We start from the raw sequence: 26,316 nt of genomic DNA, 5'->3' as shown, positions 1-26,316 counted from the left end.
AGGTAAAATAATTAAGGATAAGGGTCACAGACATATCATTAAGAAATACAAAAGCAACACTCTTTACCTTTAGCCCAACAAGTTTCAACAGACAGAAGATACTAAAGGAAATAACGTACATAAGGAATCTGCTAACGTACAGGAAGAATTTCTCAAGACACTGATAGTGGTGAAACAGTGAGTTACGTCATTGAATCTGCAGTGCCTATTCCCACTAGAGCAAAACACATTGTAGAAATGTATGTAAACATTTTGCAACATCTAAGTGTGACAGGTGATGTAATGACTCCAGAATTAAAGACTGCATGAGCATGTATAACGCATTGCTGATAATCCAATACAAGAGAACAACAATATTGTTGGACAATCCCTTGGTTCATGGGAAATGCAAAGAAGGGTCTACCTTATTTTTAGTGCAGTTTAAAACTTTTCTAACACTTATGCACCTTTACAAATCAAAAGATTTAAACACTATTTTAAGAAGTACCATTGGTAGTTTTCAATGCATTCCTTGTTATATTATTAATTTGGCTTGTTATATGTACAGCAATCTCAGTGACAATTTATACTTTGCAAATATGTAATAAGTGAAAAGGATACAAATGATAAGGGTTGCCAAATGTGGTGGCAAATGATGCTGCAACACTTCAATGTTGCACAACCAGGATCTTCGTAATCATGAAGACACTTATAGTGAAAAACTGTAAACACAATCGCACACCATTTCGAACATTTGCTGGATGAAACTTTTCAACCAGATTCAGCAAGTTCCAAGCCACTTTATCTTTATAGCACAACCAAATCCCCAGGAAGCCAAAGGAAGTGATTCACTGTCAGGGAGCTGGGTGACGACGGTGTTCCTCTTTGAACAATTTAAGGTTCCCCTGAATAAAAACTGGGAGAAGGGGAAGTTTCTTTGTTTTGGTGACGAGCAAAATGTCACAGCAGAAAAAGAATAAGAGAAAATGGACAGGTCAAATGCTGCATTTGAACTGATGCATGATCAAAAAATGGGTTTGTAAAAAATTGGTTTCCATGACAAGGCTCTGAACAGCCTGAATGCAATGTCCCAAAATATTGTCTTAAAACTGAACATTAAAAGGCAAAATACTATAATAGAGCACAAACTATAAACCCTCCCCTCCAAACACACCTTAAATGAAAGAGACAGAGGTCAGCATTACTTAACACCTACGTTTTCTAAGAAAAAATAACTAGAAATGAACTGCATGGTTAGATTATTCAGCCATCTGTAGAATTCAGTTAGACATTGAATTTATGTTTTCCGTGTTAGTCTTTAAATATATTTTTATGCCATGTCCATTTATTTTCTCTGCTGTTCGTGTCTTCATCCCAAACATTTAACATAAAACAAGGGGTTGATCATGGTTGAGCAAGTTAAGTAAAGATAAGTTAATATCTCCACTTTGCTCTCCAAACAGCCACCCTGATTTCAAAACTGCACTGAATTGTACTGTGCATCCCTATATAACATTACAACAATTACTCCTACTAGTGAAGAATGTGGAAGATATGTGGGCGTTTCAGAATTTGCAAAGCTGGTGAGCAGATAGTGTAATTCACCACATACACAGTAAAAAAATTGTGGGCTTCTCTGGAACTCTGAGAAAGATGCAGCGAGTTGTTTAAAGAAAATGCTCCACCCAGACTGAGTGTGACTGAGGAGCAAAAAAATCAGAGTCCTGTGAGGAGGTGCTCAGATGAGGTAAAAGGCAGGCTTGAGTGATAAAATGAACAGAGGGACCAGTCGAAGCTTGTGGTCCATTTAGCCCATGCCATGACAACATTTTACATATGTCATATTTTCCCATCTAAAAAAGAAAACAAAACAAATTTTTTTTGTTTGCAATGCATGAGACTCTTTAAGCTTTCTTCAGTGTACGGCATCATGAACGAGTCCAGACCTTTTTAGATTCTTCCAGTGGGCATCAATACAAAATCTGTAGTGCAACCTATTTTTAAACATACAGTGTTTAAGATACGCTTTTCAGTACCATTATTTCAGCTGCATGTATTAAAATGGCAGTTGTGTACAGTACATGACAAGGTGGCTGTTTGTCTTTTATTTTTATTGACTATTTGCAGGTCAGATTTTTCAGTGCATTGCATCATGGAAAGGGTTGGAGAAAGCCCCTGTCATACTTCACAACTTCACTTCCTCTGACAGATGTCTATCACAGTTATGCCCCTGACTATGAAAACCAGACATCTGGGAAACTTTGAATGGGTTCAAAGAAGTCACAAATATTGATAGGATAAAGCGTTTCATGTTCCTGTGATGTGTAAAGGGAAATTCCCCTTCACCTCTGTCTTTTTAACCTTTTGCTCATTATATTTGCAAGCATGATGGCATGTATGAATACCATTCCTAAGTAAAATGTATAAAATATGTATAAATCAATAAACACAGTTTGTTAACTATACTAGAAAGAAAATCTTTTGTCCCCAAAGCTGCAACATCTATTTGATAGGTCATTTCTTATGGATCATTGGATGCCTACACACATGTACAGCAGTCAGCATTTCTGAAGTAATCAGCAAGTTCATCTGAAGTTAGAAATCCAGTGCATACAATTCTGGGGTCATATTTTTTTTTACTTCATTTCTAAAAGGTTATGAATGATGAAGTTACTGATAATGTGTTAACAGGATGTAAGATATCATATTTTCTAATAAAACCAGATACAATCAGTGTTTTAAATGTGTCAAGTTGTTAAAAAATGACTATCATCACACCACTTCCTGATTCAGGAAGTGTAGTCATCTACAAAACTATCCAAAACACCATCGAGGTATTCTGGAGGTTTCCTGCAAGTTGAGTATCCTTTATGTGATCCTGCCTCACACTGATCCTCCAGAAAGAACTACAAGCCCTGCAATGCTCCTCACTGGATCTGGTTAAATAAGAGCTCTTGAAAGCTACACGGGTGAAATGCCAGAATCAAAACAGTTCAAATGCATTCCCAGGAAAGCTCATCTGGGATATCAGTGTAGATCAACCCTCGGCACACATCTCCCCTCTGCATGGCAGCTTTTTCACTGGCTTCCACTGAAACCCCCAGAACAGGGAAAGCTACTACATTGCCAATGGACTTTAATCAAAGCTACTCTTATCACATCACAAGCAAGCGACAATACAGTGGTTATCCCATAGGGCACTACATCAGAACTCTTTAGAGGAAGCTGAGCCACAGTAGTGATGCTAGACTGTAAAGAGTAGTTTACTGGAGTGTGCCACAACAGGCTTTTTCTTTGCCCTCAACTGTAGGTACTTTCCAGAGAAACCAATGAACACCACTTCAAGAGTCAGTGCTATGTCTTGATGCAGACACGTTTATTTCTTAGAACCACTAAGAAAATTCTTGCCAATGTAGACAGCTTGAATACAAGTAGTGTCTTTTCTCATACAAGGCAGAAGCTAATAGATCAAAGGAAATTAAAATTACAGTATTTTTTTTTTTACCTGTCGGGCAGACAGATGCAAAATGTGTGATTTCCCATGCTCTTGGTGTTGAAAAATACCAGGTAAGAGACCAAAGAAATTTCCTGTCATTCAGTTGACTTGTCACTGCTCTAAGAATAAAAGAATTACTGAGTGCGTTTGGTTAATCAAAGCACCTGTCTTCTCAGGATTTGGCTTAAGCAAAAATTTACCTGAACTACCAACGAATTTATAAAGTTTCTCAACTAATATGACTTTCAGATTAGATCTCAAAAAGAACAGAGATTTTTTTAAAACCAAAAAAAACAAAAGAAGTCTAACCAATGGATTTTTTGGAAAGTCTCTTTCTAAATCAAGGACAAGCTTTCTTACAAACTTTTCTAACTAAGCTTAGATGTATGAATGTGGTGAAAAAAAACTCCCATATAACTTCAGAAAATGTCTGCTGGAAGATCAAGATGTACATATCCCAGCATAATTAATCATACAGAGAACTTTTTAATACAAAAAAAAATGAACATGGGGTGTAAACACTTTGCTGCTCAAACAGTATTAAAACTCAGTTTTCCTATTTTTAATATATGCATGTGTTTCTTGTAATAGTTACTTACGTCCTTCAACTATCTCCAACTTGGTGAAAAAGTTCTGGAGAGCATTGTCACTGACAGCCATCATTGACCCTGAAGGAAGAAATGACTTTCATTCAAAGCATTTTACCCAAGTAACAATACGATGATTTTTAATGATACTAGCTGTTTCTACTACTAGCTGTAATCTGTTTTCAACAGAAATATAGTTCTTTTATGCAAATAATAAGCACATATTGCAGCTGTCTGAACAGACCTTCAAATTAATTCCTGCTTCTATTCGGCACCACAGACCTTTGAGAAGAAAGGACCATACAACAGCACTATAGCATGGCCCAAGGATTTCAGTGAAAGTAAAACTAAAATAGCTTCACATCACACATCATACACCAAGAGACAATCCCACAGGAGCCAAAAATGCGTTAGCAGAAATCAACTATCTAAATCAAGCACACTTCCTATTAGAGCTTAATTTCTATGGAACTTTATTATCTTATCTCTTGTGTGTATGAAGTTCAGAGAAAGCGCGGTACTGAGGAATACGGATAGCCTATATTCCATTAGCTTTCCTTTCTAACTGAAATAACGTTTTTTAAAAATATGTAGTAGAACATTACGAGGAGGATTCTGCGAAACACAATTTATCACCTTCACAGTTTAATATTAGATAAAGTTCCGAGGACAAAGGTTAAATGTTGAACACAATGCAAAATGGCAAAAATGTTCAGGGAAGTCTAAAACTCAATTCATTCCTAAACAAATCCTGCCGGCGAGAGGCTCTTCTATGGAGTTTCTATGGAAGGAATGTGAATGTAGTAGCACTGGAATACGACAGAGCATGCAAGAAGACAATGTTCTGTGGAATAGTTTCACTGGGGACACCTCCTAGTATTTTTGTGGCGTGCAAAGACGAGGGATTTTTTTTAAATCAAATGAAAAAATAGAAATAAGAAGCTAAGAATAGTTCTATCAAGCCTAGAGTTACTTAGCCATTCAGGCTAAAACTTCTTTGTACTTATGATCACTAACCTCACAGCTTAGGTAAGGGGTAAATCAACCTTACATCAATTGAATTCCATTGTAAGTCTTTGCTCCAGTCAATCCTTCAATATAATGTTCTGCTCTTTAGTTAACTAAGCAATTAAGCCTCAATTCAGTTATTACCTTATTGGAACATTCAATGCCAGATAATAACAATGAATGGAGGTTTGACTACCCCTGTCCAAGATACTGCACATCAAAGAAGCAATGGTACCCACCTCGCTGATGTAAGTATGGGTGTGCTTGAGCAAGGAGACACCGGTTCAAATCCCTTTTGGGATTTGCTTGCTGAGAATGAAGAGCTCTGTTGTGTTCCCAATGACCGGCAAAGAAGAAAGAGCCGCTAAACCAAGGGTTCCCCATTGCAATCCTTGAAGGCTACATTTCTGCAGGTTTTATAGGTCTTTTAATGTCCAGCTGCTTGAGAGCAAGTAAAAGCATTACATATATCCAATTAAATAAGTTCAGCCACCGTACTGTATATGAAGAACAAACTGCAGTGGCTTCCTAAACCTCCAGTGAAAAATACATTGTCTCCTCCTATTGGCAATTACCTATGTGGGCATAAATGTCTCAGATATATCTACATTTGTATTATTTTTTTTAATGGAGGAAAACATTATATAATAATAATGCAACACTTTTCTGGACACTCCTCTCAAAGCTCTGTACAGGTAATGGTGACCCTCCACCACCAATGTGTAGCCCCACCTGGATGATGCGCCAGCAGCCAACGTGTGCCAGTACACAGTAAGGCAGAAGTTTTTATTACAGAATATTTATGAATACTGTGCTGCAACCCCATATTCATCTTGCTTAATAAAAGGGCTTAAACCAAAATAAACGGGATTTCAGAATCTGCTTTGCCTAAAAGAAAACCCAAATAGAAAAGCATGCTTTTTGGAAATGTTACAGACAAGCAGATTCAATCATGTTTGCCACACATATTTGGACTTCAACTCTGTTGTTAAAAGTACAGTTAATGAAAAGACTACCACCTTAAATTCAACACATTTTATTGATTAAATCAGTACATTTATAAATGTTAATACTTTTTGTACAAAATATTATACCAAAATAAGTATTGCCTACATGGGGTGAACTATTACAAAACGTTCTCGGTGTTCTCTGCAGTAATCATAAGTCAAAAACAATATTCTCTCAATGTGTAGTATTAACTGAAATCAAGTCTTTATATACACTAGTCTAAATCATACATTGGCATCTGTAGAATCTTTTCAGAAAAAATGAAAGGCCATATAAAGTCTGCAAGTACAGTATGTTAGTACTTAGGAAACTTTAAAAGGTTTCGTTCTGAAATTAAGACCTATTTTCAGTGTTTTGTATTTATCTCAGAAAAAATTCCAGAAAAAACAGTAGTGAACATATGCAGCAACTTAACACTCCAAATTAGAACGAACAAGCCATCTTGAACATTAGCTTCATTTTTGCTTATATCACTTCCACTATACAGAAGTTAACTTCTTAATGTGTGCAAATTACAGTGATCTAATCTTAAAGGGAATGTACTAACAACCCACCTGCTGTAACTCAGTGGGTTCATCAAAAAACTTTTAAATGATCTTGCAAAGCCATTTAAGGAAACTAAAATACGCACACTGTTAAGTCAGCATCTTAAACATTAAAACTTAAAATCAGATAGTGAATACACTACATTTACACCAAAGAATAATGCAAATTTAATATCGGGGGGAAATGGGATGGAGGATGTAATATAAAGGCTATACAGGGATGCAACCTAAATTATAAACCAGATATGAACAAGTGCAAAAAAGTAAAATATTGAATATAATGTCATGTATGGATTTTATAAAAGAAAAGGCTGCAGAACAATTCTTGTCATAGCATAGACTCAGAATCATAAAGACTGGATTCTACTATTCAAAAATGTCAAGCCCTCAGTTTTATTCTCCTGTTCTGAAAAAAAAAATATTTCTGGGGCTGAAAAGAAAGATAGCCTACTTTGGCTTGAATGAATTTTCACTGTTGTGGTTGATCAGTAATAAGTACATTACTGCAGAACACTGTGCTAACAAACTTCACACACTTTGCATAGCTTTATAGTACTGGAATACAACTTTGTCCCATGAATCCAACACATCCAATATCAGCATATATCGACACTCGCATATTGTGAATTACTTGTAAAGATAAAAGTGTGAGAATAAAAATGAAAATCAGAAACTTCCAGCTCATGCCCTCTTCACAGTTTCAACTTTTCAAGTAGCTATTTCTTTCCATTTTGTCATCTTTCCTTTCAAAATCATCTTGGCCCACTTTGCAAAAAAAACCAAACGCGTTACTAAAGTACCCAAGAAATAGAAAGGACACCACATAGACTCCGACATGAACTGGCAGGAAGACTCAGGTGTAAAAATTGAAGACTGCACAGCATTCCAAAAACTCTGACCACTCCCAAACTGATAAGTTGCCAGCTGCCCACCATCGCTTCTCTGGCTGAAACTTTGGAAAAGGGTACACTTCAGCCTTCAGACTTAAGGGGAGTTTGTGAGGATCAGGAATTGAAGTCATGGCAAATTATAAAAGATAATACTGCTTTGTCAGTCTCGTTTCTTGTGCCATTCCAGGCACCACAGAAATGTCTGTATCTCTTTCATTACCACCTCCGAAGGAGGGAACGAGGAGCTGCGTTAGACCAACCAGTACAAGGTCTATTACCGCTGTTGCTGAAGCATGTCAATCACACTGCTGATATCGTCTTCAGGTACCTGAACCAAGAAACAGAAGATGTGCATTTGAATAACAGTCTTTACAATTTAAAAAAAATAGACATTTAGATAGCACAGGGGAAAAAACACTTATTTTTGCACTTGCTAATAAAATAATACTATGCAATATTCTTAATATGTTTCTTTAGAAAAGGAACAGTGTGGGAAGGACACTACACTCCTCCTTTGCAAGGAGATTAGATGTATTCTAAGAAAATTGGGAGGAGTTAAGATGTTTTTTTTCCCCTTTCTCAAACTATTTTTAGAAACTCTAAAGAAAAAAATAGTCCATTGAGTCAAAGCATGCGGGTGTGACCATGTGAGTCAAGATTTGATTGGAGTTGCTATGAAATCAAAAGATTGCTCCCCCCTTTTTGAAGGACATAAACTTCAGCTATTCCATCATTAAATCCATCCATCCATCCATGATTAAAGGTCATAAGCAGAGGAGTAGTTAATGGAAAGGGAGTGAGAGAATGGTATGCACAATGGGATGTCCCCAGATGAACTTTTCATGATGAAGTCACTTGAGTGATGGAACCACCTTGTCTGCTCATTTGGAAGAGCTGAAGGCATGTTAGTAATTGTTATTCGCGAGTGTATGATGGAGATATAGTTTTTCCAGGACAGGGCAGAAAGGACAGAAAATAATTTGTTTTTGTAATGGATCCCATTTGTTTTTGTGTCACTTGTCTAATCTGTTGTTTTAAACATGGACATTACTAACTAATGACATTGACTAATGTTATTTTACTAAGTAAATGTTTATTTTAAAGCTCCAAGAAAACAGCTACCCGAAACTAAATGTAACCTTTATTAAAATTAGATAGATAGATAAGACTTTATTGATCCCGAAGGGAAACTGATGAAAATTGAAGAGTAATTTCATGGTAACCCTGTCCAGAATTCTGAACCTGGCCTTCTAGGAAAAACCTGAAAACAATGCAACAGCTATACTTGTTTTGAATTTTCACTCCATGCACTATTGTGTAGATTATCTTTATTAGGGATCATAAGCCCTTTCATATCATGTAACATCTTAACATACCCATACGCATTAAGCGGTCTGTGAAGATGAGTTCCAATTTGCCTTATCTGTCTTTCATGATCTTTTCTCAGTGGTTAGATCTTCCTTAGAGTTCTCGGGGTTGAAAAACGTCAACATTTTTACTTCTAATGAATTACTGGTATGTCAGATAAGGAGGGTAACCACAGCTCTTTCAAAACAGTCAGTGCTGTACAGTCCAGTCACTTCTCATACAGAGGTAGATTCCTGTTTAAGCACTTTTATACTACTTTTAAAAAGGCATCTGAATAAAACAGAAATGGTCATATATGGATGCATATCATTTAAGCTCTGGAGGCATCATTCCAAGTGACAGCAGACTGATGAGTGAAAGGGTCACTCCCACACTGAAAAAAGTCCCCCCCATAAGACAGCAAATGGTGACGCTGTGATTAGCTGGTTAGCACTGCAGCCATGCAGTGCTGGGGCCCTGTCTTAGACCCCCAGGGTGCTATCTGCTTGGGGCTGGTATGTTTTACTCATATTCTCCTAGGTTTTGCTCTGGGAGCTCCAGTTTCCTCCCACAGTTCAAAGACATGCTGGTAGGTTCACTGGCTTCTGTAAAATTGGCCCATGTTTGCATCTTTGTGTGCCCTGCAATGGACTGGAATCCCATCTCGGGTGTATCCCCCGTTGCTTCCCAGCACAAGCTCCAATTCCACCAGGACGCTGAATTGGACAAGCTGTTAATAAAAGTGATGCGATGCGACAAATCTTTAAATTTACATTTTGTCTCATTTACTTCCTTGAAAATGAGCAAGATCCAATACAGACAGATATGAACAGGCACATTCATATGCTCTACATAAATTCACATTTTGCAGGAAAGCCATTGTTACACGAGCAGCATGAAGATGTTCGCTGCCCCGCAGGAGTGTCGTCATATTAGAATGAGGCCACATGAAGGGCAGCAGAAGAGGTCCTAAGAACTTGGTGTCAGGTAGTCAGCAGTTGCAAGTGGCGTTGTGTAGTGACTGGGGCACTCATTCATCGTTAACAAGTACTTGCATTCACAGTCAGCAAGTTCACCTGAGTTGTCTTAGTCCTGCCTCCAACAAACCAATTGCACAAAGGTGGTTTTCTCTTGATTAGCAGGGCTCATTAGGCCCTTCCTGCTCTTTTCTTGATTTCCACCAAGCTTCACATTTAAAATGTGAAATCACCTCATTACATGGGCCCAACCAATACTGAGGTCCTTCAGTTCTTATGCAACAGTCACTGGAGTTTCTCACAGTCACTTATGAATGATTAATCAAAATGTATCATCAAAAATAACATCTAATATCTGTAGACCATTGTACTAAAATATACATGCATAAACAGCGATGTGTCTTTTAATGCTCACTATGCATTAAATTGATCAAATTAATTTTCAGTTACATGCCTTTCAAAGTATTTTGTTTAAAGACAATCTGTGATGTGCTGCAAGAGCCTAACTGCATTTTGCACTGGAGTATATTTTAAATATAATATTAACATACTACATAGCTCTATATTAGCCTTTAAAATTAAGTTGAAAATGAGGGAGGGTCTGGATATACTCATCCTGTAGTCTACACCGCCATCTAGTGCCTGAAAGTAATAATATCTGTGAACTAGTAGTTAAGACTGGTCATTGACTTTTACATTCACAAGAATAATTCATGATTTTTTTGTGTCTTGAGCTGCTGCATATATTTTGAACACATTCTTTAATCATTATTTATGGCAAACATCTTTACAGTACCAAACAAAACAATTTTTAAAAGGCAGATCCCATGCTTTCAAACAAAAATAGCATTGCAGATCCCCTTTACCTTTCCAAGGGGATAATGAATCGGCAATGATGAGTGCATTTCAAACCATAACGAAACTGACAAGCACACGGTCAGTTGGAGGTTGTACACGTTACATCACAAAACAGACGATGTTTCAATGTAATGCATTGCGCCATATTGCTGTCATTACGATTCAGAACAGGGCAAAATGTGATGGCTCAAAGGCGGCCCTATCACACTGTAAACATGCTTTAGACCAAGTGAGTTCTGCTACTATATTAATTATAAATACTTTCAGGAAACCCACACATATGAGGCGACATTTTTAGATACTTTTAAGTATTACAAAAAAAGATCAACCTGCCAACCAACTAAAAAACACTCATAATAATCGTCAACAACTATGTTGTTAGGAGACCACTTTCTCATTTGCTTACAATGACTAGTGAGCAGGAAGGGCCACTAGTTTCACGTCACAACTCTTGCTCTCACCCTTGGAGAGAACAGTGGTTTGTGACAACATGGCAACCACACAGTAACTTTCACAAAGTTAAGAGTAAAATTGTGAAATTCGAAATTTGTAAAATTTTGCAATACCATCAATGAATCTGTTGCCACGATTTAAAAACCAGCCTTAGAAATTGGGACTGCAGTTCCCTTTTAAACCATAATGTTTCGATGTTAAAAATATTAACTTAATAAATGCTATAAGAGAACCTCTTATCCAGATGTTGCCACAATGCAAAAAACGCAACACAAGTGGAACTCACCAGGGCATGATCAAAGCTGAAAGTACTGATGTAATAGGCAGAAATGTCTGCATCCGCTAGTGGCTGGGAGATCTGAGCAACAATTCCACATTCATCTGAAAAACGAAGAAACGCCCATAAGGGTTTACAAAATTAATCACAAGGTGGCTTTCCTCCCCCTCCATATTCATCAGGAAAAAAAAAGGTTTCAATGATGAATCAGTAAGTTAAAGGGAAAAGAGCCATGCATCTTGAACCTTCATAATGATGTGGGTCTCCGCGCGGAAACCAGGATAGAATCGCAGTGATGAAACAGATACACCGCTCCAAACCTACGACAGTGTGCTTCACTCACCAAATCCGAGAGGCTGTCCCCCGATTCGTACCATTCTCCACAATTCACCTGAGGAACTGGTGAAGAGGAGGTTGCTAGGAAACCTGCCAAGGGACCAGCACAAACTTTTAGTCAGGTTAAAGGGTTTCAAAGTGTTAACAAGCATGATTATATACTGTAGAACTACAACCACAAAGCAGCCATTCCCACAACATCTAAAAAGAGCAGGCTATGCAAACAACTACCCCCACGGTAAAGTCATTCTGCAGTGTATAACTTGTAATGACCTGCCACTGTTGTGCAACTGTTGTGTTTATCAATCAGCTTATGCTGTAAATAGTTATATATGAAAGTCTATATTTAAAATTTAATCACCACATTAATACAGTATGTACATTGTTCTTCTACAAATGAGCAACTGCAAATATCCGGGAGAGTCTTTTCCTATTCTGTTGTGTTTTGTGTCATTCTCAAATATATAAAAAATGCACTAGTTAAAATATACCGATAGCTGTGAAAGTTTTCTGGAAATAAAAAACCGACATTGCCAGACACATACCAGTATCTAGGGGTGGGGGAACGACAAAAACGCCTATTTTATCAGAAGAGAGAAAGAATGAACTATTTAGAGCAGAAAAAAAAAAATATTTTTCTGTGGGCAGCAACTCAAGAACAGCTTCCGCTTTTCGAATTCCACTAAGGAGTCATCACGGGAAGACTCACTCACCGTCTCTGGGTTTCTGTGTCCATGACCAGAGAAATATAGCCGTCAATCAAAGAGAAGGAGAAGAATTTGATGCAGTCTAAAGCCTGTGTGGGATGGGCACCATCTTTTGAGCTGTTTAGGAAAAAAGCAACAAAATAATATTTACAAAAAAGACCAAATGCAACACTGAGCACATTTTCAAGACCTGGCATCACAGTGAAGACTATTGCATGTAACACTATACCTCGTATTCTAATAAACTTATTAAAATTAATTAATTGTAGTACTACATCTAGCATAGTCTCAATAAGAGGACAACCAAAGGAAATGCAAAACGGATTTGTCATCTTGTTTTTGTCAATATTCACAAAAGCCATTATTTAACAACAGTGGAAGGGTTTGGCTACAGAAAGCCAAATCTTTAAATCTTAGAATACATACTTGATAACTGTGTAATAACTTCTGGATGTTGACAGAAGACTACTCATCATGTGCAGTCTGCTTAAGACTGAATGCGGTCTGGCTGAATGCTGCGTTAAGCCACACAAAACATCATGTTATAACGATTAAAATTAAAAACTGTACATGCCAGAAAAATCAAGATCATGGATCTTTGATTGTGCGCTGGATCTATTCTAGTAAAGTAACTGCCTGCCACGTTTGCCATTTGAAAAACAGCTTATAAAGAGACGCCCTGTTAACAACATGCTGCCTTCATTCTGCTATGGCAATAAAGGAAACACTGGCACTTACCTGCCAGAATAGAAGAGGACATCGATGAGGGTAGTAGCTATGGCTGGCAAGGTATCAGGGTCTAAACTCATCACACAAAACTGGTTCTGGGGGCTTAGCACTGGATGCACAGTGAGCTTTATAGCTTTAAAGGGAAATGAGAATATGACAATATTAATACTGGACCAGAAACTTTTCTTACTCTAAGACTTCACGTTAATTGCACCCAATGGGGAAAAAAATCTGTTTAAAGCATTAAAATCACATTCCTTTATTTAGTGGTAATTCAAAGTATAAAAACCTGGGCCATTGTGGATTCCTGTGTAGGGCTTGTTTGGTTTTCCTTTGGTTAAGCATGGAAATCAAAAGGTTTTCCTGTTTCTTCCACATTACCTTCCTTGCCGTTCTTGTGAAAACCATTCCGCACATCCTTTCCGTGCACAGGGATGGGCTCTCCACCTTCTTCCCGGTAGATACTGAACTCTTCCTCCAAAGTATGGATCACCACAGGAAGGTCTTTTTCTCGCACCTGGAAAAAAAAAAAGAACAAGAGGCTCTGGCTTGTCACTATACATTACTCTTAAATCCTCAGGACACTGTCGAAAGCATAGCAAGAGTCTTCCCAGAGGAAACTTAATAATAGGCCACATTCAGTCTGCCGTAAACTGATTTCACTCCTGTACATAATTATCTTGTATGGCACCGTTCCCTTGAAAATAATTCTCTTTTTAAAAATAACAGGAAAAACAACAAGACTTTTGGTAATAAAAAAAAGACCTCTTTGACACAACCCTTCCCAAATCCTGATATTTTACTTTGCTTGTATTCGTGTGCTTCAACAGGCCACTGAGTAAACGCCAATTTCAACTGCACAAAGGCCAGGGGTCTGACTAAAACACGCCCTTGGAAAACGCAGTTGCAGATCATGGAAAGGGTGCTGGGGTCAGAATGGAAGGGGAACGCAGAGGAAAAGAGACTGGACAAGGTGTATGAGAAATAAGACGACGGACATCAGGTTCAGGTTCACACAGTGACAAAAAAAAGGGAGATCAAGGGGAGAAAAATCGAGTACAGAGGCACGGAAAAGGCAAACGGAAGAACGCCGATGGAGGAAAGAGACCACATGGGCTCACCAGAATGAAGTCCGTCTGGTAGGTGGACAGCATGAAGACCGAGACGTGCTGCTCGGCCAGAGGGGCGATGACCGACTTGGCGATCTTGGTAACGCCCACGGCCTGGGAGCTGCTGGAGGCGTGGCCATTGGAGACCACGTTCAGGGGCAGCCATGTGGCGCCTTCCACCTGCAGGTGCTCAGAGACGGGGAGATCTGGAACGCACCGAGACGGGGCTCAGTGAGGAGAACATGGCAGCACGGGCTTGCCCTTTCTGGGTAGTGTTCAAGAAATTCATAATGTACTTTACCACTCGCCAGAGACGAGATGTAAAGCACAAGGAGCTGCAGCATATTTCTGCATAGTTTATGCAACATAGTTTATGCTTCACTACAGGGAAATGAGTTGTAACGTTATCTTTCTATACACTGAATACATAAACTTCATACATAAATACAATAAACACTGGAACACTTTACAAATACATAAACACTAAATACATAAATTTTAAAGCTACATGCAGTTTTGTTTTTTGTGCCACTGCAAAACTGGAATTACCAGGGCCTTGTTTTATTTTATTGCTGCCAGGGGACATTTTTGGCCCATTCTTCTCAACAATCTGCAAATTTGTGTTTTTGTGAAAGGAAGGCACACCTTAATTAAAGCTCAGAGCAATTGTGATCTGTCAAAAATAGTAACCACCTGCTGGCAAGCCTATCATCCTACTCAACTGTCACCAAGAGGAAAGAGACCAGAACACCTTCACTGCAGATGGCTTTTGATCAGTGCATTATTCCAACTCCTGTCAGGGGTAAGAAGGTGGGTGCAGAGCTCCTGAGGTTACCTGTGCATCTGGTCATCACACTGCATTAATGTTGTGCATTGTACTTAGAGAGCTAGAGGACACTCTTAGTGTTAGTATATAGAGTTAGTGAAATAGAAAAGAGAAGCTCTTGTGTCTAGAGAGGACCAACTGGAAGGTCTGAATGGAGGGACTGGAAAGGAAATTAATGGCTTACATTCATGCTTACTGGCAGAGAACACTTTTCTATTCTCGTGTGAAGAACTGCGAAATGTTAAAATCTATAATAGAAACAATCTATGTTTTTTTTCTGAAAATAGATTAGATACATATCCACTGTATGTAATGTACTTCATAAACATTGCAAACTATGCTTTATTTGTGTGAAAATGTGACACAAAGGTCAGTTAGAAACAATGAATCATTCTGCTTTTCAGAGGCATCGGCCAATAATAACTCATTCTCTTCTGAAACACCATATTTCTCCATTTGAACAAATCTGCTCCCAGTGGTTCAATAACATATAACATTTTGCTTTTTTATAGCCCATAACCACTCCAAAATCCAGTATTGGATGTAAATATTGATATTATCTCAGAGTGAGGAGGACGTGTATTCAGTGCAAAAATAAAGCTTGATCTGGCATCTGAAAGCCACAACTTATGAAATAAAAATATATTTGGAAAATCTGAATTAAGCACATCCCAGAAGAAATAAAGGCAATTCAAGTGCATGATGTCCATGAAAAAATATTAACCAGACAAAATGAAGCCATGGGCTACGTGTATAGAGAGGGCTACATGCAATACAAATCAAGCATAGAAAACAAAAACTCCAATATGATCTGGATTCATGCATATGTTATTCAGTAACTCAGTGCTTACTCAAAGAATAAAACTGTAATTGTTTAAAACCTTCATTAAACCAGAATACAGTAAATGGATCATACTTGGCCTCCATCTTCCTCCATCTCCCTCATAAACCCCTATGAATTCTGCACCAACCTTAATTAAGCTTAGGAAATAGTCAGAGAGGTTTCTAGATGCTGCAAAGCTGCCATTTCAATAACAGCAAGAAATGCAACATCTGTCTTCAGTAACGACAAGCTACACCATGCATACCGACGTTAATGTGCACTAAAACATTGCAATAATGAAAACCATACTAAACAAATCATTTTTTCTACATGAACAAGGACATTATTCACCAGAACAAAACGCATATGGCTTTAACAAAAAAACACAGCTTTAAGTTGAGTAACTTATGCACAGTGTGTGCAGTTTAATCCTAACTCATGTGTGGCACAGGAAGCTGGAAAAGTAAAGATAAAAAGAATATTAAAACATTCTTCAGCAAAACAACAGATCTATGCATTACCTATTTTTTAAGGGCTCAATGCGTTTGGTTCTTAAATGGATTTCTACTCTTCATAAAAAATAAAGTCTTTAAACAACAGCTTAACAGAGAACTATAAATTCACATCGCTCCAGGAACTGTAAACAGTTTTATTTACTTCACTGTATATCTTCACCCTTAAACAACATTGTTGAACAGTAAAACTGAGCTCAGGCTACTTATTGAGTTCCTCCCCCAATTGTTGTGTCAGCAAAAGAGTGGGTTGATCTTCAATGTGCCTTAAAACTAAGTCTTGGCTTTCTGTCTGTAAAAATGATATCCAGTACTTAGTGCATGTGCAGTCTCCACTTTAAGGATTTTGCAAATACATTCACATCTGACTGCTAACAAAAACATTATTGCACACAAACACCAAAGACACATATTCAGTTTCTCCAGTGATTATGCACACAAGCCACTCATCAACAGACTCAAAGAAGTGAGAAAAGTTTAATCATTTTAGATTTTGCATTTTTCATAACTGAGCAAATACAGTATAGAACTTAGGAATGCATTTTTAACTTTGTAAAACTACACAGTCAGATTTTAGCATTAAAATTTTGGTTTGTGTAAAGCTCAGGTGATCTGCAAAAAAAATGTTCAAGGCAGATCAGATTTATGGACAAATCATGGAAAATGCCCAAAATATGTACAGACAAAATGCCCATAATAACAGAACAGCCACAGTACCTTTAAAGCCTTCCTCATCAAGCACTACTGTGTAATTCTCAGGGGTTTCTGTCAGGCTAAAGAATTTGCACCTAAGAAAAATGGTAAAAATATATAAATTATTTTTCAAAACACAATAGACATCACAATTTGCAGAATATCAGATGCTACTCTGCACACCATTTTGCAATGGCAAGACTTAGCAATTATAGTGTAGCAATGACAGTACTAACAGATCGCTTTTATACCTACATGTTACAAGCTGTTGTACAAACAAATATTCAAGTCTCTGAACAACTAATGATTAATTGAGGATTTAAGCTGCAATGTCACTCATGATATTTGCATTCTATTTCAAGTCTAAAGTCAACTGCTAAGACTTACCCAATGACTAAAATGCCTTTAATAACGGATTTTGGTGATCTTGTTTTTGTACTTTTAACATTAATGTGCTGTACTGATGTCCATTTCTTATAGGTAATACGAAAAACTACAGGGAAGAAAGCGTATAACAGAGGACATCCGAGCACAAGGAGGCTTGACCGCAGGGGTTAAATTCACTGGAATTCAGTCTAAAGGTTTCTTATTATTGATGGCTTGAGAAAAGTGGGTCATCAGGAAAGCTGGCACTGCAAAGCCAAGCACAGATTAGGCCACATCACCAAGCATCTGCTCTTAAGTCTACATCCAAATTCTACTTCAATGGCTCACGGTTTTATTTCAATGTGAATGGCAAGCTACCTTTTATAAAAGGAAAGGCTTTTAATTTTACAGTGCAACGATAAACAGGATGCTGTAAAGTCTTTTTGGCAAGGACAAATGTAAATGTACATGGATTTTTTTTGCTACAAAAACGCCGACTCTCGGGGCCCAGCATTCTGGTTTATTCAGCATTGCTATTATCAGCGAAGAGTTCATTCAGCACTTCTGAATCACACAGACACTGCCAACAACAGAAGCTCATTGAATCTGACTGTTTTGCATGTTCAACGCACTGTTTTCCAACAGGAAAAACAACGTTAAAAAGAAAGCCTTTGCTTGTTTCTGACAAAGAATGACTTATCCCACCGCCCTACAGGTGTTCTACTGTTCAGTTCCTGCTTTGGTCCATACTCAACAAATACGTCACTTCTAATAGAAAAGATCCAAAGGGGGAAAAAAAACAACTCCACCCATTAGCCAACTCAGCAGGCCATTGTCTTTTCCTATCCTGCCACTTCCTTATAACCTCTAACCCTCCCTGGAGCTGTACTTCCTCTAAGCAAGCTAACACTTCCTGTAAGAAACAGCTTTACTGGGGTCATTTCCTGTTTATGTAATATTTTTTACGGCACTTGATAGAAATGGTTTCAATTGTCCTGCTTTTACATTAGCGTCATCTTTATACTGGTGATCCTGTGAAGTGGACTGTATACATATGGACTTGTAAACCACCTAGCATGACAGCAATCGTTTCTGCAATGTCGAAAAAGACTGCTTTTCTCTCCTTTCTCCTCCTATGCTGTGCCTCACCTCAGCAAATGCAAGAAGGTGTGAACCATGTGACAGTCTGTGTATCTGTACATAAAAGTAATAAAAAGGAAACCAAAATGCAGAAGTGCCAACAATTTGATAACATTTTTTCAGCAGGTCTTAGTCCATCTCAAGAACTTACCGATTCACCTTTGTCATGAACACCTACACTAAGCACACTAAGTGGTAGCACCACAGAAAGGTCATCTAACATTCTTCTGTTTAAGAGGAAGACAATATATCCAAGGCAAAGCACAGAAATGTGGCACCATGAAACACCAAGATAAGAAACCACTGGCTATAACACTGGGGAAATAAATGAAAACACACTAAAGTAAAAAAATATATCCTCTTAGCACCAAAAAGACCAAAAGTATTTTAAAGGAAATGCAAAGCACTTTGAAAAACTAAACCCATATGTTTTATACCTTAATACGAGTACTGAAAACAATATGAAGTTTTTTAATTTTTTTTAGTTTATTACTTTGCCACAAGAGGACAAAGCATGTGGAAAGCATTATCTTGGCAGTGAAAGGAAGCAGGCCACATACAGAGTTGTCAAGACTTGTCCCGACATTGGTCTGTGTTAACTTGTTAATGGCTTCCACACAAAACAAATCACTGGTTCTCACAGAACAAGATCTTACCAACTTTTTAAGTAGTTTAACAGAATTACATAAACTCTCTCCAACATTCATTTGTGGTCAGTTCTGCATATACATATACATTGCTCATGCAGCAAAAAACTTAACATAACTTCTCTAAGACATTAGCAAGATAAATACACTATCGCATTTACTGGGTCCATTTAATCCTTGTGAGTCTTCTCCAACTGTTCAGACTATAACCTTAGCTTGCCCAAAATGGCAAGGTAATCTTTACCAGTAACTTGAAGAGTTTAATGTTTGTGGTTTCTCACAATACAGTACCCACTCACAATTTAACACTCACAGATTAGATTTCGGGTCCAACGCCACACCAATGTTTCAGAAATAAAAGCTGCAGGCCTTTGCCTCTCCACTTCAGAACAGTAACCCAGCAACAGACAAGACTGGATCCAAAAGCTCCTATTCCATCACAAATGAGGCACAAAACTAGGTCGGTGCGATCACTAAAGGTTCTTTTTCTACATGAAACAAATCCATTTCAATTTCTTTCCCCATTCATTACAAGTCTCACCAATCCCCCCCCCCATTAGTGTCTTCACACATATGGAAGGTAACAAGATGGTGGTGAAGGTGGGAGGTAAAGTGATTTAATCCTGAAGTTTATTGTCCCCCCCCACCCCAACTGGACAGAATGGAAAATGAGAAACAAACAAGTGTTCCCAACCCGCCAAGCGAAAATGAGGTTAAGGGCTTCAGTCCCGCTGGTTTGTCTGGGAGCAAAGCTTCCTACCCTCTGCCAAAACAGGCTGTTGCAAAGGCTCGCTATTGTTCCAGGATCAGAGGCTGCATTGTTTCGACTGGCCTTCAGACTCCACAGGAGACGTGCCTCTGGTTCGACAAAAACATCAGACACTGACCTTTAGCCTTCAAAGCACAGCACAAGCACGAAACCAAGGGAATGGAAAACTGAAGTTCTTTCATCGTGCTGTCCTTCCTTTATGTAACATACAGAGAAAGCGACATGCTTTTAAGTGTGTCCTGGAAGTACCCTCAGACGATGTTTCAGCCTGAATGCTCACCTATTTACAGACCACTTGCAGTATTAATACTTATATAACAGTTATGAAGGGTTTTGTTACTGCAATGGCCTCTTCTCTAGATGAAGCAGATGTTTATAATTTTAAAGGTCTTTTAAGGTCTCTCTTAACTCTTACCTTCTACAATCTTACCCTAGAAATACCAAGGGCAAGAAGGCAAAAAGTAGCCTTCCTGAATGCCAAAGTAATGAGGGCAAACAAATCAAAGCCTTTCAACTGGTTATGTTTTATAAGTTAGCTATTATAGAACAAACATCCACATACTGAGGCATAAAAGATGTCTTTAACCACTGCATTTCCTTTAGTACTGTAACACAGCCACAAGTAAGAATCAACCGATTTCACCAGCTCTTCATTAATAATTCAGGCCTTATGTATGTTTACATGAACCCCATTTATGAGAAACTGTCCAGGTGGAGGTTAATTTGTACGTTATTATTGCTACCGAACGCTGAAATCTACCATGTTTTACAAATAGAGCATTGACCTCAGCCATCACTTTCCCCTCTATCTTTGCCACCGATTCCTGAAGACGCATTTTATATAGTTACTCAACAGTTCACAGAAATTACACATCCTCCCTGTTTATTCTGCCCCCTCCATCACCATGCCCTGAACCTGAAAACAAAGACTTAAGATATCACAAAGAATAAAAAAAGCTTGCAGATTTAATTACAGGGGTGACAGTGAAACAGAATTATATTTACACATGTATAAAGAGCTTTCATACACAATACACTATAACCTGTATAAGCTGTTGTAAGCCATGACCCCCCTCCAGCGAATCCAAGTTTACATTCAAGTATTATTAACCACTAAAGCTTTGTTACAAAGCCTCAAATGACACCTGCTTAAGTTGCTGAATAACTTTTTACAGCCAACATTAAGCAATAGTTTGTGCCTTTGGGAATTTCCTTTGGGGATAATATCACATCTTTAACAGGAGTAAAGAGACTGCTTCCATTACAGACACATTGATTGGGATTTTTAAAATCAAAAGTATTTTAGCAAATACTATTCTTGCCTAAGAAAACAGATGGTATCCTCTTTTAATAATTCCTTACATTTACGTTGCACATTTGATCCCAAAGGACCACTAAATGATTGAAGCAATAAGAATTGAGACCCTCTGCATTTACTTGTGAAGTTGCTGCTCCATCTGTGTAATGTGCAGCAACAATTCTGCACTAGCAGCCCCACTACACATAAAGTACATGTACTGTAGATCAAGTGGCGAGGTGAGAATTTGCTTCAAGCCCAGAGCAGAATTTAGCCAGTGCACTGGGTTTAACACCCCTATTTGAAATCTGCCAAGGAATCTTTAATGACTGTGTTATCTAGAGCTCAGTTTAATGTCTCATCTGAAGGGCGGCACCTTTACTGCAACAATGCTTACATCACTGGCTTGGGAATTCTGGGTATTCTTCTGTCCTACTGGTTCACCAACATCACTTACAGCGCAAATTGAACATCCCTGGAGCTCTCTCTCAGTGCAGTACAGGCCCAACCTTGCTTAGCTTCTGACGAGATCTGTAGTAATGCTGCTAATGTTACCCATTACTAGTAAGTAATTATAGGGGTTGTAGTAGTTCAGGTGGGTAGTTGCGTCAGCAGCCGTAGGCTGCAAAGGAACAAGTAATAGGTTTATTCCACACCTTCAGCCTCACCTGCTCACACCTGAAGAAGGCTCCACGGCCAAAACGTTGTGTTTTCTTTCTTCTCTTTTCAGCATGGAATAAACTTATTACTTGTTCTATTATAGAGGTTGCTAAAAATGTATAAAACCTTGTTTAAATATTTTTGCAAAGGTCAATAAAGGGCCTTTCCACTTTAACCCAGGAAGGGGAAAGCATTCCTGATGATGGAAACAGTTAAGTTTTACATCAATAATCATTGGCCACATACACAGCCTTTTACAGCGAGCAAACAGGTTTCTTGACCGAGTTAATGCTTACCTGATACTAACTTTGTAAAGCTTTCATTCTGAGAGGGTCACGTTCCCTACTATAAACACGGCATGTTTACTTTATCTATTTTTGTGTTCACAATATCTGCGATTTTGTGTCGGATGTGTTGGATTTTTGTCAAATGTTTCATCAGACTGGAGTGTTGTGTTTGTTTTGAGCATCGATACAGGTTAAGAGCCGCAAGCTCGTACAAGAGCCATGTTTCAGCATTCACATCTGTCTTTGTAGTATAGTACCTTTGGGTGCAGAGCAGACCGAGTAGACTGCCTATATGAACCAGTACTTCCCATTTGATTCCAGTAAGTTACCAGATGTTTGAGCTGTTCAGCAGGGAGGCAGTTATACATACAGTGTTATAACAATTGTGTAACAAAGAAAGGATTTCCAGTTATTTTCTAAAAACTGCTCCAAAGGCCACCATCTGATTCGGCCACTTGATGTACTGCCACCTGCAGTGAACACTGCTCTCTCCCTTTTTCAGCAGTCTGTATAAACAGTGATGCTATGCAAACATGTTTATAGTGCAAGCACAGCATCTAGCTGGAGGCATTGCAAACTTAGGAGGATGCATAAAAAAAATAAACAAGACATAACAATTCTACCTAAACACCTTCATGGAATAAGTCGTATCAGATCATGCTCTAAAAACCGCAAGCTTCACATTCAGGATCAAAAGCAAAGCTTGAAGAGTGAAGTAGCTGGCGATTTGCTGTAAAACAAAATAATTTCTCATCCCCCCCCCCCCCCAACTCTTGCATAACTGAAGCCAACACCATTAAATGGGCAAATATCCCAGTCTCTCCAAAATGTTAGACTTAAAACCATCATATGTTTTGTGCTCTCTGCTTTCAAAGACAGGAAAATCTAAATCCAGTGCCCATTAATTATTAACTCTCCAAGTTGAATTTTTGCAACTAAACTCTTACACAAAGAAAAACTTTCATGAACAGATGATCCTTCAGTGGAGTACAAGGTACACTACCTTTAAAACAGACAGGGCCTTTTTTATAACTACAATATACTGCACAATATTTTAATTGTTTTATGGGCTTAGATTTAGCCATCTCCCCCTTTAAATATGATCAATAAAATAGTTTAATAAGTTTTCGTATAGGAGAATCTCACCTATCCCCTAGAGTTTAACATTAACAAATGTATACATAAATACAAAGAGAAATCTCTTCTGAGAATACTTTCAACACAGAGGACAGTCCACGCTTTATTTCCTGAAATGCCTAACAATGCTGTCCTTGCAATATACAGATTACTTATTTTTAAGAAAAAAAATAATCCTATATACAGGTTTGGAAGCAAGAGATCACCCCTGAAACAGTAGAAAAACAACTAAGCAAACAGATGTGCTGTCTGCCAGATTAATGCTTGAGTATTACTGGAGAAACCAGCTAGACACTGATGTAGCTGGCTTTTACATAAACACCAGTCTGTCAGATCTGAATTTATTTTGTTCAGCAAGGCGTAGCTCATTTTTGTAGACCAAAAATAAACCAACTTTCAACAATTATGCTAAAGGCAAATAACAATCACAAAGTTAGTAAACCTTTAAAAACTGGGAGAAACCTTAGAGATCCCCTCTAAATTCCGTAGAAATTACATTATGATAAAAGTGCACTGATTTTGAGAGCTCAGTTTTGATGCCATTTTTACAAAACGTTGGAGTAAAACGTACATAATGCTGAAGACAACTTTGTGATGAGTGCATATTTGCAGATCAAAGTTAGGTTAACAGCTATAGAAATTAATTCATCCTTTTGTGAACGAAATTATTGCATCACCATCATATTAAAGTCAGGTGGGGTTGAAACAAATCGTGACATATAGGTTTGTCCACTCTGTACTTTAAACAAAAATGGTCTATATACTGTTTGCTAAACTCTACTGATTTGTCAGCGGTGTCCCTTCTATTTGTTTCAGACACAATCGAGCTTTGCAAACGCTAATTAAGATGTTCCGGTGAATAATTTAAAACACTATCTATATTTACTGTGCGTCTGCAGTTCCATAGACTCTTAGTTACAAAACACAGGCAGATGTCACGGAATAATTATCTTAAACGTTTACACTTGGCACACTGAAAGGACAGTACGTACAAGTTTTCTCATGTCCTTACAAGACAAACAAACCCTCTTATCGGCACGTAACCAAAGCAGGGGAAAAAAACGAATGAAATAAAGTAAAACCTGTACAAATGACACTTTTAAACACGCCGAGAAGCGTGTAAACGTCCAGGTATTCTCCTGATCAGTTAAAACGAAAAGACGAAGTGACATCTCTGGCATTTAGACAAAGCAGTATTTGCAAAGCATTAAAAAACACCTGATACTTTAAGGTATTTTCTCCGCTAAATTAACACACGCATCCACTGAAAAAGTGACCCTATTTACATGCATAACACTTTTCGTTCATCAGTTTCATGGGTGTCATATATTGCTATATCAGTGTGCTACTGGTAAAATCGTTTTAAGCACTCTACCCCTTGTAAACTATAGCAGTGAGGCCTTTCCATCAGCTACAGAGAGTTGCATGATGATATGCTTATGTTTATATTTCGATGTGAACGATACTAGGGCATGTAGCAACATTCCATTTTCAAATATTGTAAATGTTACCAGCAACTGATGTCATCCAACTGGAAACTTAATTGGTAAAAAAAAATGTCTTTCTTCGCCTTACCTCGTCCTGTTACGAAGAAAAATGAGTTTGATCAATGGGTGCGTGAAATTCATTAACCCATCTTTACAGATGCTAGTCACTTTCAGTCTATGGTCTAGTATATGCAAATCCATGTTCTTGTTTGGTGTTTTGAATGGTGCCTAAAATTAACTAAGTCACTAAGAGCACAGCTTGCGGGGAACTTCTGGAAATTACTCCCCGTTTCTGAAGACTTGCAACGGTTTAGAAGTGTTGTGTTACATTCCCCTGCAAGCACCCGATCCCCATCCCCCGTCTTGCATCATTCAGCGAATAAGAATACAGCGCAATCCGACTCCGAAGCAAAGACATTTAAATAAAAGACAGGCCTATGAAATTGCATACGCCCCCTCGCACTTAAAGGGACAGGGACTGAAGATAGCTGCTGCTGCTCTTTCTGTGTCATCCCCCCTATACAACCTGCAGCACAGTACAGTATGTTAACGGTGCATGTACAGTACTGTTACAGAGTGCTGAATTTCATGTTTTATTTTTCTGTAGTCCTTCATAAAGAACTACAGTACTGTAAAGAAAAAATGAATTGAGTGAAAAAGGAGTCAGTCCAGGCAGCTATTCATTGTCAGACATTTTCAAATAATTTACTGTATTCATCGTGCTGGATATAGAAATCTATTTCGCCTTATTGTACTCACTAAACCAATAGTTTCATAAACTAATAGAACGGGGGTATTAAGCCCGGTGTCCTGGATATGGCGTTGATGTTGACACTCGCGAGTGTTACAGTAAGCTGCGAGCAGCCTTTAACTTTTCTCTGGTTTTTCTGCAGGGTTCTGTCCTCGAAGCCAAAACCCAAATACTGTTTGTACCATGCCTTTTCAGATGACCTTGTTCAAACAAGGGTGTTGGCCTGCTGCGAGGAATTAAAAAAACATCTTAACATTCCATTATAAACATGTTATGTTATGTTATGTTATGTTATTTTATGAGCTAAATAAATATTGTTGTTTTTTCACTACAATGTTTGTTTTAATTATATAATACAGGGGGAAACGGTTTTTCAAAAATACTATCTGAAATATACAACAAATACAGTCAATCTACTTTCCTTTGCAATATTTAATATAAATTATATAAATTAATGTTTTGAAAAGATGCTAAAGATATGTACAGTATTAAGTATAAAATATTGATCTCCCCGAACAGCCACTGAAGACAATACACTACATACAATAGTTGAATACAATTAAACATTTCAGTGTTTTCTTTTAATACTATTTTAGTACAATAGACTACATTTTG

General features: G+C 38.0%; 1 protein-coding gene across 1 annotated transcript; it reads right to left on the bottom strand.

The window, feature by feature from the left end:
* Positions 1-6,090: 6,090 nt before the first annotated feature.
* On the bottom strand, positions 6,091-25,277 carry castor1 (cytosolic arginine sensor for mTORC1 subunit 1). Its single transcript, XM_088936094.1, has 9 exons — positions 25,039-25,277; positions 17,185-17,255; positions 14,319-14,512; positions 13,579-13,714; positions 13,207-13,330; positions 12,475-12,585; positions 11,769-11,851; positions 11,435-11,529; positions 6,091-7,841 (listed from the first exon to the last, which is right to left on the bottom strand). The coding sequence occupies exons 1-9, from the start codon at positions 25,149-25,151 to the stop codon at positions 7,788-7,790; spliced, it is 981 nt and encodes a 326-aa protein (XP_088792220.1). The 5' UTR covers positions 25,152-25,277; the 3' UTR covers positions 6,091-7,787.
* Between the last annotated feature and the right edge of the window lie 1,039 nt (positions 25,278-26,316).

The sequence above is a fragment of the Atractosteus spatula genome, chromosome 17 (assembly GCF_055471065.1).
Source record: "Atractosteus spatula isolate fAtrSpa1 chromosome 17, fAtrSpa1.hap1, whole genome shotgun sequence".
In the NCBI taxonomy this organism is placed as follows: Eukaryota; Metazoa; Chordata; class Actinopteri; order Semionotiformes; family Lepisosteidae; genus Atractosteus; species Atractosteus spatula.
The sequence above is the reverse complement of the archived record's forward strand: the minus strand, read 5'-3'. Positions and strand labels throughout refer to the sequence as shown.

Excerpts from the sequence above, each read along its gene's own strand:
- castor1 (XM_088936094.1), bottom strand. The coding sequence starts at position 25,151 with ATGGATTTGCATATACTAGACCATAGACTGAAAGTGACTAGCATCTGT. Across the intron at positions 13,331-13,578 it reads TCACAAGAACGGCAAGGAAG|CTATAAAGCTCACTGTGCAT; the intron begins GTAATGTGGAAG and ends TTCCCTTTAAAG. Across the intron at positions 7,842-11,434 it reads TCAGCTTTGATCATGCCCTG|GTACCTGAAGACGATATCAG; the intron begins GTGAGTTCCACT and ends TTCTTGGTTCAG.